The sequence below is a fragment of the Gavia stellata genome, chromosome 5, assembly GCF_030936135.1.
Source record: "Gavia stellata isolate bGavSte3 chromosome 5, bGavSte3.hap2, whole genome shotgun sequence".
Lineage (NCBI taxonomy): Eukaryota > Metazoa > Chordata > Aves > Gaviiformes > Gaviidae > Gavia > Gavia stellata.
The window spans coordinates 29937433-29952833 of NC_082598.1; the positions used below are offsets into that span (position 1 = coordinate 29937433).

The 15401-nt window shown below is 39.5% G+C and overlaps 1 protein-coding gene across 6 annotated transcripts in view; it reads left to right on the plus strand.

Annotated features, from left to right (window-relative positions):
* Positions 1-325: 325 nt before the first annotated feature.
* Positions 326-15401, plus strand: part of DCUN1D4 (defective in cullin neddylation 1 domain containing 4) — a 38381-nt gene continuing 23305 nt past the window's right edge. For 3 of the 6 annotated variants that reach the window (XM_059817433.1, XM_059817434.1, XM_059817435.1), the window contains exons 1-3: positions 326-366; positions 10146-10216; positions 11179-11218. In XM_059817433.1, coding sequence (XP_059673416.1) covers positions 342-366; positions 10146-10216; positions 11179-11218 — 136 coding nt within the window. In that variant the 5' untranslated portion in view covers positions 326-341. Of the gene's footprint in view, positions 367-10145; positions 10217-11178; positions 11219-11938; positions 12065-15009; positions 15179-15401 lie in introns of those variants that run through there. The other 3 variants (XM_059817436.1, XM_059817437.1, XM_059817438.1) reach the window with 3 other exon arrangements.

A 15401-nucleotide genomic window follows, 5' to 3' on the forward strand; every position in this document is an offset into this window, starting at 1 on the left:
AAGCCACGGGTGACACAAAGTGGTGTTCCTTGCACGCGCTTTCAAGGCCAGGAAAAACTGGCACCGGCAAAGCCCAGTCAGAGTGAAGGGGGGCGGAGTCAGCTCAGCCTTGAGCCCAATAGGAGATTGGGAACGGGCAGGGAAGGCGGTGCGGGGCAGGCGGAGGGAGAATGGCAGGAGCCTCATGCAGTAGGAGAGCAGGACGTGCGGCCTCTCAGGGCAGGCAGAGCCAATGGGTGCCGCCGGTGGGCGGGGCGGGAGGTGTCCGTGCTTGGGCTCTGTGATTGGGAGAGGGGCAGAGGGAGCCGGGCCGGGCAGGGCAGTGTGTGCGCTGCACGAAAATGCACTCGGATGCCGCCGCTGTCAGTGAGTAGCGGCGGGGCCGGGCCGCGCGCTCCTGCCCGCCCGCCCGCCGCCGGCGCCACCGGCCTGGTCTTTCCGCTGGCGGGCGCTGCCGCCCGGGTGGGGGCGGCTTCTGCCCCTCACCGAGGAGGCTCGGCCGACCGCTCCGCCGGGGCTCCCGGTGACGGGGGAGGGCGTCGGGCCTGCGAGTGCGGAACCGGCGGGGAGACAGGCGGTGTGCGTACCTGGGGGCGGGGGCCCAGGCCCCGTGGGGACGGCGGGTGCCCCGCGGCGCTCGGCGGGCTCCCCCGGGAGGCGGGAGACGCCGGGGTTGAGCGGGGGTGGCCCGTGCGGTGGCGGTGAGCAGCAGCGGAGCGGGCTGGGGGCGCTCGGAGGGTGTGACGCAGTTTCCCCGACCCGGCTTGCGAGCGGGTGAGGCCGCGGCCGGCCCTCGTGGCTGGCTGCGAGAGAGTCGGGGCTGTCGAGGGGAGGGCGGGCTGCAGAGCTGCCCGGCGACCTCGCTACGTGGGAGCGATGTGTGTGAGGGGGGAGCTGGGTGGCGGTTAATTTAGCGGATTCCGCCGGGCCGGTGCAGGAGAAACGGGCTGTGAAGGGGAATGGGGACCGCGGCGCATTGTGGGAGGTGGAGTCTCTCCTGCAGCTGCCCCGCGCGGCGGGGCTGCTGGGGGGGGGGGGGTGGGGGACTACAACTCCCAGCAGGCACTGCGGCGCCGCCGCACGCTGCCCCCCCAGCCCCCCGCGCGGGGGTGCGAGTTGCAGCTCGGTACCCCGCGGCCGGCGCGGAGCCCCCGGGAGCGCCGGGGACCTGCCCTCGCCGAGGGGCAGGACGCGGCCTGGGCCAAGGCTGTTTGGCTTCGGGGCAGGAGTAAGGGGGGGATCACGCCGCCTGTTTTGGAGGAGCGTGGGGAGGGCTTTGTCTCTGCAACACAGTTTCTGCTTTCAGGGCAGGCGGGTCCGTGTGCTGTAGGCAGGTTGCCTGGCGTGGGGGGATTACACACCTGCATGGCTGTGGGGTAACTGTGGGGTTCGGGAATAGGCTCCATCCCCGTCCGCTGGAGAGATGAGGCTGTCATCCCGAGCACAAAGCTGTCTCGGCAGAACGATGTTCCTGATTCCTGTGAAATCTCCTAGGAGCGTGTTCGCACTGCAAGGAGTTGCAGCTCTGAGACTCTTTATTGCTGCACAACTTGCTTATGGGAAAGATAATGAAAATTGAAGCTTTGATCATACGTTAATGAATGATGGTCTGGCTTTTGGACAAAGTCCTGAAAGCAATTATGGAAAGAAATGCTGCATAAGGCCTGGATTTTCTTGAATCCTCCTGTGTTTCTCAAAATGAGAGATTGGGCAGCGGCAGCCTGGTAAAGGCTCTAACTCATAAGGTTATATAATTTCTTCAGTGGTTCTGGTTTATTTTACCTTTATATTTAGGGATCATTATATGTTGGTGGTTAAGGGTGCCATTGAAGCAGAAATAACTGCCTCATGTTGGAAATGGAAGGATAATTATTCTAGAAAATGCCTTCTGTTCAGTGTCTTTTGTCATGTGCCCTGTCCAAAAAAAGGTGCAGGTCTTCATTATACACGTGTAAGCTACAGTTACAAATAGTCTAATGCTCCCTCGTGTAGGATGTTAAGACTATGTAATGATTTTTTTTTTTAATTTCTCTGCAAAAAACAAGAAGAGTACTGTTTCTCAGCCTTCAGCTGTTTACTGGCTTCTCTGTAAAAATGTCCCTTGGAATGATTGAATCTTCCACATCAAGGCTTTTTTTTTTTTTTTTTTTTGGCAGTTCATGGCCTTGTATACGTGTTAATTTAAATAAGAGTGTTTTCCTTATTAACTAACTTCATTATCTGTAGCTTCATAGTAGTTGGGTTTTTTCCTCATTGATTTAAATGCTTGAAACAAGAAGTGTTCGTAGCATATCTTTACACATACAGAATTTGGCTTATGATTGTTTCTTGACTGAACGTTTCTTTTGAGCCTTCTTTTTGATCCTTCTTAGATTCTTACCTGTTCTTACGATACAAACTCCATTAATACGTTTTTGCTCAGTCTCAGTTTTACTTTCTGAGACTGAATATACACCTTTCACATTATATGAGAAACATAAAATTTTCTTTTTTTTCCATTGCAAATGTTTGCTTAGAAGTGCCTTGAAACTCCAATAACTGTAATTGGAAATGTCTTCTCTGTGCAAGGCCATGCAATAAGTTGAGTTAAGCAGGTAAACAGTCTTCCTCTCACTGCTTCTCTTCATTCTTTTGTATCAGGATGAGATTTCATTTGTGTAACTGCAGCACTTGATTTAAATTTATTTTTGTCTGAGTAGTTTTTGTGCTGACTTTGAAGTGAACTGTTAATCCTGCATTTTCTTTACTTTTCCCCCCCTTACTTTGGAGATACTGAAAAGAAAGACTGAGCTTTTTCAGAGCATTATTTCCTAGTTTTGTTTGTGTCTTCAAGCAGAAGAGGAAAACTTGCTTAATTTGTCTGTCCTGTGCTTGCCGAAAAGCATTGCACTAGGGAGTACGGTACATCCCATGAAAATGTACAACTCTTGTATGCAATTTAAATATTAGCGCATTTAATAGTGTGGTTATTTCTTCTACAGTAAGACTACTCACAAGGGCTTCAAGCAGAACCCTTATTTTAAATGTGCCAGTATTTTTCTTATACTGTCCAATTAAGTTGTTTTATTTAAAATCATAGGTCTGAGATTAAGCAGAATTTCTACTTTTGGCTCATAAAGAGATAGAAATAACTACCAGTTTGCTCAGTGTTTTTTTTAGATTTTATATATATATAGTTGTGTGTATGTATGTGTGTGTGTACACATATATATATATGTTGTTGTTAGAGCTACAAGGCTTTAGGTTGCCCTCGGGAACCAGCTGGTGCGACACATGCTTCTGTGTCACTTGATGCAGATGTATGGCTGCACAGACTGTGGGACTCTGTCTGCTGCAGCTGCTCATTACTGCCCATTAGCTGTAGATTACTGCTTCCCTCGCTCTACTGGTAAAACGGTTTGTAGGAGCACTCTCTAATCCACTCAGTCAAATGTATGTGGGTTAGCTCTTGCCGCATACTTAAATTGTCTAAACTGGCAGGGTTGGTTTTTTGCCTGAAGTGGATTAGGGAACGCGCCCATGACCTCTGCTGCTGGCAGAGCTGTGGGGTCTGTAACTTTTGGCAGAGAGGAAGAAGCAAACAGCTGGGGCAGTAATGCTTTTGACCGGCATAGCTGTTCCTAGGCTGTTGCAGATCCATCGTGATGTATACCAGATCTGCATGGTGCTGGATACCCTAGTAGTAGTGCGTACTTGACAGGGTTGCATTTCTGCTGAATTAGCTAGAGCACGAGATACGAAGTTTTTATTAGCTTTATGCCCTTTGTAGGATGACAGATGACACCTAATCTGGCATGAAGTTGAGAGCAGTGCTGGCAAACAACTCTCGGGCCGTAGCAGCCGATGATGCAAAGCTAACTCACTGACACTTTTTTGAATTAATTTGATGGTAGAGTAAGAGTTAGACTGGATGACCAGTTTGCATCAAACAGGTGTAAAATTGGTTCTGTATTAAATGCTTTGTAGCTCAATTTCATATGTTCTTGAATTGTAGACTGAAAGAATGTTAACAGTCCCGAGTAACGTGGAATCACTGAAATGCTGTTTGATTTGGTAATACATGCTTTAGAAATAGATTTAAATTAGCTCTAATTATCCACCGCTTTTACTCATTCTTTTCCAGCTGAGGCTGGTCACTCCACCTTTATTATATTCTGGCAAGAATCTCTGTTAGGAGTGCTTATCAAATACATTAAGTATTTGAAGCAGCAGAAACAGATGTTTTGCACCAAAAGTACACTTAGCGTTAGGTCTTTTCTATAAAAAGAAAACAAAACAAGCAACCAAAATCACCACCCCCCCAAAGCAAAACAAACCCTAAAAACCGCCTTGAGCCATCGTGCAGGGTGTTTTATCCTATATGTTAATATAGCCTACGTTAGCATAGCTCTTATTTGTTCAGAGTCAATTTAAGGTAAATGGGAATGCTTTCAAACTAGAGTATCAGTTACACAACTTTTGCGCTGCGTAAATTGCTCTAAAATTCTCAATGAACTTTAAACTGCAGTAGCTCTCTTCGTAAACAAGCCTTCAGATCAGGGTACTTCTTAAAGACCTAGGTAGAATAAAGATTTGTTCCTATGGGGAAAAAAAGATTAATGCTTTTCCCTATCTATGTAGCATGCAGTAATTTTAAAATATTTTGTTGCGGATAAAGTGAGTGACCAATTACATGTGGTAATAGCAAAAGTTGGAGTTGAATGTGAATGTTTACCTTAAAATGATATGTGGTTTTTAGTGTGTTGTCATTTCAACCACATTTTGTTGTTTGGGTTTGGGGTTTTTGTAGGTTTTGGTTTTGGTTTTTTTTGTTTTAATAGCTTAAATCAATCTGTGTTTTGCTTCAGAACATTTTAGGCTGTTGCGTTTGGAAAATACACATAGATTTGGAACTGTGAGTTTGGATACCACTGGTGTCAGCAGTAGCTCTGAGCTTGATGCGGCTCTGTATGCATGCGTGCAGGAGAAAAGTCCTGCAGCACCATGTCTTTAGCTCTAATGGCTAGGTCCTGTTGCTCCTCAAGGTAGGATGGATCATCCCACTTCTCTTCCCGTTTAATTACATCTCCTTACTGTCCAGGCTGGAATTCACTTCTATTTTCCTTACTTTCTGAATCGTGCCCTACATTCAATCCCACCAAATCAAGGGAGACCCTACTTTTCAAGCCTGTTCTTCTCTGCCTCCCCTTGCCCATATGCTTGCTCTCACATCACGAACTGGGAGAAAGTACTCTTCTGCAGGCTGCCCCTGCTAAAGGGTGTCACTGCCTGTGCGGATTCAGCTACAGACACATTGGAAATGAATTCTTAATCCTGTCTTTGACAGGAATGCAGAGTCAGCTCCTAGCTGCTCTGTACTGCAGTTCTGGAAGCTCAGTTTTTAGGTGTGTGGTGATGTTTTTGTGTAAATGAAAATAAAACTGATGCACGTTTTTATTTTGTTTCTTGCATTTAGTAAGGAATATATAAATTCTGCTTCCCGAACATAAGTATTAAAGGCTTTCACCAAATGTAGGTTTCAGATCTGAACTTCTAAGTTCATTAATCAATATAAATTGTCTTACTGTCAGGATAATTCTGTAAGTCGACTACAGAGCATGAAATGGTGTAGTTCACAGAAGAGTAAATAATGATTTTTTGGATAAGTAAAGTTTATTTAAAACAAATCAAGATGACAGTACTTCGAACTATTATTTCCAGTACTACTAAAAATTTTCTCCAGTTCTATTATTTGAAAACAAGGAAACCAATTAAATAAAAGTAAAAGCATAAATATTCCATTTTAATTGTCAGGAATGAGTCTGCCTACTATGTGTTTTCTATCTAATTTTTTTCTGAGAAGGTTACAGAAAATTACCCACAATATTTGTACTGAGTCAGTTATGTCTCAGCAGTAATAAAAATTACTACTACAACTACTTCCATACTTAATTTTTAATACAGAGCTGTATCTATAGCATGTATATGGCATGTCTGTCTAGGATAAATATATTTAGACCTACTGTGAGATTTTGTATAGATTTTTCTATTTGCTCAGAAAAATAATCTTGAAGCTTTTAAAGGAAACTCGGAGTCAGCTGCTGATCTGTTTTAGTACTATTGTTAATTTTTTACTAGGTTTTTAGTAGATAGTAGCTCACCCTGTAGCTGTGTTTTGTCCAAGCTTTAAAGTGATAACAGGAACTGAGTTAAAATTTTTGTTCAGGCAGGTATGTGTCTATGTGTGAGTAGGTGCATAGGCAGAAATACTCTTTTTCTTTTTTTTTTTTTTTTTGGTATTCATTTGTGGTTTCGTTTGAATAGTTTGGCAACACATCATTCCATCCAATAAAAAAATTGGATGTGACCGTTAATGTTTTTTCATTTCAGATAGGAGAGTATTCAAGTTCAGTTCACCTGTATTGTTTGCTTATATTTAAGATATATTGAGTTTTTTGTTTGTTCATTGTATTTCATATGTTTGTCTTAATGAGGGGGTGTAGAACAATTTTTGTCTAGTTTGTTATGGAAGCAAGCCTAGCTAGCTGTTACTTCTTTTGCCTCTCCATAGCGTAAACATTAATCTATAATATTTTAAAAATTATTTTAAAACTGTTTGCTTTTTACTTGGAAATTGTATGTGATCATAACTAATTGGCTAACCCAGACTTCAACAAGTGTTAATGATAAACTGCAGACAAGATTTAAATTCCATGATATTCGATTGGCTCTGGCATTTCTTTCCATTCTGGATTTGCAATTATTTTACTCAGGTTTTTTTTTTCTTTAGCTGTTACATTCTGAATTATTGCAAAGTATTTAATAACATTTGGAATTTTCGTTGTTTCAGTCCTTGCTAAAGATAAGCTAACATCTGCATGAAAAAAAATTTAATCAACAAAATACATACACTTGTTTGACATACACCTCTTGAAGTCTTAGCAAACATTCCAGCACATCTCTTTTCAGTATTCACAAAGCAAGCAGGTTTCCTTCTTCTGATCCCAGGTCAATAAACTGTGTAGTACTTTGTTAGGAAATATTTTTTTCTGCAGGAAAAAAACTAAAATATTTTCAGACCAGTTCATGTGCTTTGAAACTCTTGTGTTTGGGTGAAAAATAGCTTCACACGTGATGGCTTTCTTCATGTAAAGTTCAAACAACCAGCTGTTGAGTGTGTAGCTTCGTGTGACGTATCACTCTTCTCATAGTGGGGCTTTGATTTAACACATTGCTGCTGCCACAAGAGACTATTTTGCTCCAACTTGGCAGGACCTTTCCTGTTTCTTGCTCTAACTCTGCTTATCTGGTGCTGCAGCTCCTTGGTGATCTGATTCAGACCACTGAGCTGGCAGGGTTGGTTTGTTTATATTTTTTGCAGATAAGATTCCTGGGGTAGTGGGCTGACCAAGGGGATCAGGCAGGCACAGTGCAGAGGTTGCATAAGCAAGTGTGGAAGTTCAGGAAATGGAGGGGAGAGAACGTGTTCCTGAAGCATACAGTTGCTGCCAGCTGTTGAATCACTTGCTTGTCATTTTGCCTACGACATTGTCCCTTTGCTAATTTTCAAGATGGTGTTATTTGAGCATGGGAGGTATTATTTTTTGGATTCTGTTTCTTAAAAAACATTTTTTTTTTGTCAAAATATGCCTTTTCAGTGGCATACGATACTTTGTGTATCTTCCTTGCAATATAGATATAGCAAGCACTGTGACCAGTTCAGGTGACCTGAGCTGTAATTTAACTTCCCTAATTCATTGGCTGCTGCTCCTATTTGCTTTTATAACAGTTACTGTGAAAGAAGCCTGGTTTTGGTTTTAGGTAATATCCCTACTTTGCCATCATCCCCTGTGGAAAAGAGAAAACTTTGGACTCTGGTCCTCCATATTCATATGGATAAACTAGTCTTTGTGGAACTAAGGTGTGACGCTTGTTGTGTAAGAAAGCTGTAAAATATATTTGTGTAACCCCTCTAAGTCCATCGTAATTATGTAACCTATTTTTGAAGTAACAGCTTAAAATTGTAAGGATATTTCCAGTGGATGTATAAAACATAGTGGTATGAATGATGTGTTTTGAAGTGCCTAGGAATGTGTTATTTCAAAGGTGATACCTAATATATATAATCCTAATTTAGAAATATTTTTTCTATTGTTTTTAAGAGTACCATCTAAAATTATTGTTTAATATTAGTTTAGAATAAAATATTTGCTCAGTGTTCTCAGCTTGTTACCTCCAGGTATAACTGGTTTCTCTAAAGTCTCGTGTTCTTTGTAGATTTTAGGCTGGGCAACAAGGGAAATTTAAAAATTTATATTCCAGAAAGCTTAGTCTGGTCTGGCAGTTAACAAAATAAATCTTACCTTCTAATCTTACCCTTGTCAGAATGGCTTTTATGTTCCCCCTTTCCCCCCTCCTTTTTTTTTTTTAATTCCTCTACATTGAATTGAAGGTTGGCTAATAAACCTGGGGTTGTTTTTTTGCAGAATGGTTCTACTTAGTATTGTTTGCCTAGCAAAAATGTAACTTTATTGAGCACTTAATGCAGGAAAAAAATCTAGCACCCTGTTCAAGATGCAGGATCTTCCTATTGTATCTTGGTAAGATGATCTGGATTGTCTTTGACTTCATATAGATAAGTATATCTAAAGTTGGAAACTGTCTTTGGCACTTCTGCCTTACAGAAATTGTATTGCTGTAGTGGTGGATTGTGGACATACATTAAGAAATAGGTAGCAATTAGTGAAATTATATTCTCTAGCTAACATAATAAATAAAATGTATGATTCCTAAAGGTTTCTTTAGATTTTTTTTTTTTATTCACCGTGACAAGATAATTCTATAACGATGTTTGTAACAAGTACACTTGCAGCAGGCAGTTCCTTCAGATCCACTTTTTAACTTAGTAGCAGTGTGTTTCATTGACTTGGGGGTCTGATATTTAATGATGACTTTTGTTTATCCTTAGATCCTGGGTCATCTTAAGTGTATTTTGAGAGCATTTCTTTGAAATGCTAGGAATTGAAACGTGGGAATGATGTTTTTGACTTTACTTGCATCTTGTATCAGCTACTGGGCCAAGCCAAATTAAATGTCTTACAGTAGAAATGCTTTAATACATTAAGTGGGCAGTGACACTAGGCACATACAGCTTTTCACGTATGGAAGAATTTTGCTTGAAATACTTTGCTTGTCATGTAGTACATGTCTCTATTTAATTAGCATGGTTTTGTACATGAGTTCTAGTGGGGTAGCTAATTTACTTTTAGTTTAAATGGAAATATTGTATAGTAGTTGGCTGTCTTTGATCCCTGTCAGCTGGTCTGTGTGCAGCTTCTGAGATTTTTGTTGGTTTGCATGCTCTCTGCCTGGATCACAGTTGATCTTTTTTGTAAATTACTCATTTTTCAGTTTTGTCCTTGACACATTTCTAGCAAAAATAGGGGATTTAAAAGAATAGAAAAAAATCAGTTTGTCACTTTTTTGCAGCTGAAGCAAACTGAAGTGTTTTATTTTTGGAGCGTCAAAGCAAAGTTAACATCTATGCTATGGCTTCTTTCAAGAATTGTCAGAATATTTTATTTTCGGTTTTATTGGCTTTGTTCTTAACAGCTGCTGTATTGTGACCTTTGGTTCGTTATACAAAAGTCATGTTTCAACTGTGTAAGTGTATTCCAGTCACTTAGTTTTGCAAGGAAATTAGTATAAAAGCAAGTATGTGTGTATTAATAAAATTACCTTTTTTATAAACTAGCATTTTTAGTAATGATTTTAGCATGCTACATGGTACTGAAATTGGTTTTGGAATAGATGGAACAGAAGGACTGGGTAGGATGGAAATGGTAATGATTCCCAATTGAAAGGAAAAAAGTTGAAAATATTTTTTCTTTATTTTTTAATATATTTTTTTATTTAGCTATAGTTAGCTACAGTTCTATTTTGCTGAGGGTCATCCATCCCTTAAGAAAAATGCATATGTAAGATATCTTCTGCAGATTTCACTTACTGATTCCACTTGGTGTTGAAAATGTTGATGCTGAAAAAGTGTTGAGATGGCTTTTATTTTATAGTCGTGTGATGATTTTGTTGAATGACCAGAACATATGAAGATCTTGGTTGCTACAGCTGGAAACCAGAATTTAAAACTTTTTTTTTTCCCCCTCTAGATTTTCAACTGAATTCTCACCTATCAACACTGGCAAATATTCACAAGATTTACCACACCCTCAATAGGCTGGTAATGACTTGCCGTTTTCTCTCAGCAGAATAGCTAGGGCTTTAGTCCAGAATGTTTTCTGATTGAAATCATTAAGTGATTACTCTTAAAAACTATGACTGCCTTTTTGTGTGAGAGGATGTTGGTTTTGAATCTATTAAGAGATAAGCAGTATTAGTACAAGGTGGAAGATTTATACTCCAGGGATCAGAGTGGAGTTTGAGCACCGTTCACTGCAACATTGGATTTAGATGTTGTCTCCATAGAAGAAGCTTTCCTAGATATATCAAATAATGGTAGTCATCATCGTTACCCAATTTCTTAACAGTTCTTGTGGAAAACATACTGAATGAGCAAGCTGTCCTCTTACAACCATGCAGAGAGTGAAACAAGATTTTTTTGAAGACTGTCCCTGCTTGTTTGCTGTGCGTTTACATTTGTTTTATTGCAACCACAGCTGGAAATGCCGATATAGCTGCTGTTTGTACACTGCAAATTTAGTGGAAAAGACACTGCCTAAAAAAGGTGGTAGCTCGTTTCTAAGATTTCAATTGGTTTTTAATAAATTTTTTTAGAACACATATGTGTGTTTGTCCTTAAGCAAAGCCGTTTCTGTGGTAAATAGTAAATTCAGTCTTTCTAGTGCTGCATTTATTAGTGGAATTGTTCAACACAACAATGCAAAATTCCCCATCCAATAGATATTTATTTCCACTCTTGAAACATAATTTGATATGTTTTTGATAAAAAAGATTCAAAAATATTTTTCAAATTATTTGAAGATTATCCTTGAAGTTCTTAGTTAAATTTGCAGGGGTAACTTTTTAGAAAAATATGAACTGAAAACACAAGTGCTTTGCAGTCTTAGCTAGATGCTCCTTAAGTAATTAAGGTGAATATTAATATCAAATAAAGGCTAAAAACATTATTGATCAATGAATATCACCATCTTGCTTAACTGTATCATTCCTACTCTCTTGCAGAATCTGACAGAGGACGTTGGTCAAGACGATCACCAGACAGGTATTTAATAGGGATGTAGTAGAAATAGATTGAAACAAGTTAAACATGCTTCATCAAAGAAGTCTCTCTAACATAATTGAAAATTATATTTTAGAAAGCTAAAGGAGTTTTAGAAAACAAGTGCCAGGATTTTTTAAAGTTTTCTTCAAAATAGATGTTTGTGCTTTTAATTTATCCAGTTGTGAAGGACTCGCACAGGTTTCAACAGTATCTTTCATTTTACTATTTCTTAGTCTAAGTACTTTAGAAGACTTCATGAAAATTTTCTCTCACTCCTTGGACTCAACCCGTTAGACTAGCAGAAAATCCATGTTCTTACAGTGTTTTGACTCTTGAAAGAGCATTAGTGAGAACTGAGCAGAAGCAAGACCTCTTGTGGCTATTGTGATGCCTGTGACCGAGTTTAAATGCTGTGCTCCAAACAACCCAGCTTTTTTCTTGAGTGGTTTTGATGCAGGTTCTTCTTATTTCTTGTGCAGATTTTCAGTCAGTGTCTAAGGGCTATTTATTAGTCCAAATCTTTTCTGTTCAGTAAGATGTCATCATTTTTCAAGGCCTTCATCTCAGGTGCCCGGTACTAACTTGCTGCCATTCTTAATTCATCAGCATTTGTGCTTTGTGACTTGGTATCTTGCAACATGTTACCTCCTTTTTGCGCTTGTTACTTATGAGCTGGCGTCTTCCTTGATTTCTTTGTCTTCCTTCCTTTCTGTGTTTCAGGCATGGTACCTAAGGAGGAAGGAAAATAACTTACTGGCATCAAGCCCTGATCACTCAGCAGAACTGTTCTCTAAAACTGACCGTATCTGTCCTATCATCTGTCTCAAAGTTTTTGTCTATCCTGAGGTGCTGGCTATGGTTGCTGATGTTACCTTGAGCACTTAAGAAAGTGGAGAGAGCTGTCAGCTCCTCCTGGAGATTTCTGGGACGTACATATCTAGCACACTCTTAGCCTACAGCAGTGAGAAGAGATGCATAGGGCTGTATTGTTTAGGACTGGACAGAGCTCACTTAGGCCTTATGTACCCTCCTCCATACTGTGAGAGGTGACTTTGTTTCATAGTTGAACTATCTTACCCTAGCTGCAAAAGGTTTCTATCAAATATTTTCCTTCAGTGTGGTTAGTGATTTGGTACGTGAAATTAGCTGGTCATGTAAATAAAAAACCTCTGCAAAAGAGGTTGAGGCAGGTCGTTCAAGACAGTCAGATGTTTTATTATCCGTATATTAGAACTGACGTCCTCTCCCATCTCCTGATGGAGACTTGGAACTTTCCCCTTTGTGATCTAGGTGCTCAAATTAAACACAGATACATACTGATTTCATGTATGAAAATACATTCCATAATCTTTGTTTACTTTTGATCACAAAAAGCTGTTGTGAAGCATTGAGGTAGTCCCCTTCTGTCACTAATCAATCAGTAAGAGTAGGCATGCTTAAGGTATTTGGAGTTTGTCTTATCTCTTGCCTAGCACTTGTGTCATAAAGGTCAGTATAAGAAATTAGCCTCCAAGCTCTCATTATCTCTATTGGAAGGTGTTTGAGCATGTTACTGGTTTTGATGAACTGCTTTATACTGACACTCGTGGTGAGCCTATTGTCTGCATGGTGTTGTTTGAATTAAGCTGTTACTAAAGCTTAAACATGCCCATTGAATGAGTTTGGGCACAAAATCCCAGTAAAGAGTGTAATTTTTTACAGTAGTTTTAAAAGAATCTTTCAAACCAGGAACAAGTATGAAATGAGAACCGAAAGTAGAGGCTGACACTGGCAGGCTCCTCATCTTCACTTTTCATTCATTATGCTTCTGCCCTGTTTTATGTCTCCTTATAGAAAAAGGTGAAGCCCCAATGTTTGCATAACTTCCAGGTGAATTCAGTCGAAATGTGTGCTTGGTTTTCCTCATATGAGGAGAAATACACATGCAAGGAGCTGTTTCGGCCGTTATGAATATAGCACAGTGAAGTCTCCTGTGTCCGTTTTGTGTGGGACTTGACACTTCTGAAACATCTTACTGGGGAGCCTTATGTAAATTTAGATTAAAAAGAATTACTTTTACAAATTGTTTGATTTTCATGTGCCTAGATTTTTTGGAACTCCTATTTTCCAGTATTACTGACTGCATAGTAAGAAGTGTGAAGGCCTATTAATGTTATTATGCAATTGATGGAACTGCATAGACGCTGTGAATTTGAGATTCCAGAACTCATTTGAACGTCATATTAATAATTCTGTCGCAAAAGATTCTTTGAGTGTTGCCAAACCTGTCTAAAGATGATTTTTTTAGTTTTGAGATTTTTTTTTTTTACACTTTGAATCTTCTGGAGCAAGCCTTATTCTTAAAGATTACTGTTTGTTTTCTGACATAACTATACTGGTTAATGTTATGACATTGTGGGCCCTGCTTTTGGGATGACTTAATAAATGCATATCTATATTTGGTTGAGGTTTCTAAAAGCTATTTAAAGAAACTGAGTATTTCAATTTTAGGTTAATATTTATAATGAGCTTTTAATGCATATTATATTTATTTCAAAACAGTTGTTTCTGAGCTAACAATAAATGTACTGGACATCTAAATTACTTCAAGCCAATTATATCTTTTCTAAGTATTAGCCAGATTTCTTTTTTGGAACCAGATCTTAAATAGCTAAGAGGTAGAGGGTGGCAGTTTCAAAATTCCTTCAGTGATTTGGGAGCTAAGATGGACCTCGCTTCAAAATTCCAGTCACCTATAATGATTACAGTCTCATAAAATGTGTTAGCATTCTGTGTGCATATATATCTGAAAAATAAGGTAGGCTGTAAACGTGTCATGGGCCTTTGCCTTTTCAGCTGTTTGTAGGGGTAAGAAAAGCAGGCATTCAGATTCAGTGAACAATTTCTTCTAGTACGTATATGCATTAACTTGGAAAACTCTCTCTCTAGAATTTGAAATAATAGTTGTTTTTATGTCATAACTACAAATCTGGCAACTTGTTAATAGCTTAAAGTCATGATTTGGTTATTAAATTGTGACTTATTTACCTATGCAGACTAAAATGTCTTTAAAAGTAGAAGTACACTTCTGTTGTCACCTGGCTTGTTTAAAAGAACGAGGTAATGTCTTCAAGAGAAACAAGGCTTCATTGCTGCTGTTGAAGCTTGTGGGGGAAAAAATTATTTTTGCCTCTACTATTTTTTTGTTGTTTTAGAGAAGAAAACCCTCTTGAGTCCAAATCAATTCTGTAGTGTGGAATTCAAGATAGAAAAGATGCTTTTTCCTTTTACAACAAGATTGCAAGTAGTTTGATGTTTTGATGAGTATCTTAGTTTTCTCATCTTGTACCTGAAAAGTGATGATTGTTAACTGTGCTTGTGGTAGTCTTGTTGCATCATTAAGTGAGCAGCTGTATCTTTCCAATTGCTTCAGCATTCATAGTTTCTAATTATTTTTCCTTTGAAACAACCCTCTACTTAAGCATCAGAAGAGCAGGATTATTCACAGGCATTATCTAGAGAGAAGGTGAAAATTACATGTCTGTAAATCACTTCTGTAGGGAAACAGCTTGTAGAATTCTTATTTATTGACCTCTGTTTTTTTCTTTTTTTGTTTGTTCTGGTTTTGTTGCTATTCTAGGAGTGTCCCTCCCTTATGGTGATTATCTTGCATATTGTTTTAAATTTCTTAGGGTAAATTTTAGCTCTTGAGTTGATATTTCCCTTTGGTAGCTTTGTCTCCTGCAAATTGTCTCCTGCAAATTTGGAAGTACTGAATAGAACGTTTGGCAAACAACATTTATACTCGGCAGGCTTTTGGCTGATGGTGGCCTATTCAGCAGCCGTTTGGAGGCTCTACCTTGCAAATGCTAGCTTCAAGTGTCAAAAAAACAGTGAGAACTAGGAGGGTTCTGCCAATCTTGAGTTGAGACCCAGGAGTAAGAAACTTTGAAGATAATCACATCAGAGAAGCTGCACTCGGTAAGTAAAGTTCCTGTGAAACTTTGCATGAAGTCAGAGGGAGCTGCATGTTTGTTTGCAGGTGATCAGACCTTTAAGAAACGAAATTAGTTGTGAAAGGCTAGACCTAGAAATTACATTTAGAATTAGAAAGCTGTCTGTAGGAAAGGTTAATATCGATGCTACTTAGTGAGCTATACTGTAAAATAAGAAATTGCAAGAATTTAAACAAAAAAAACCCCAA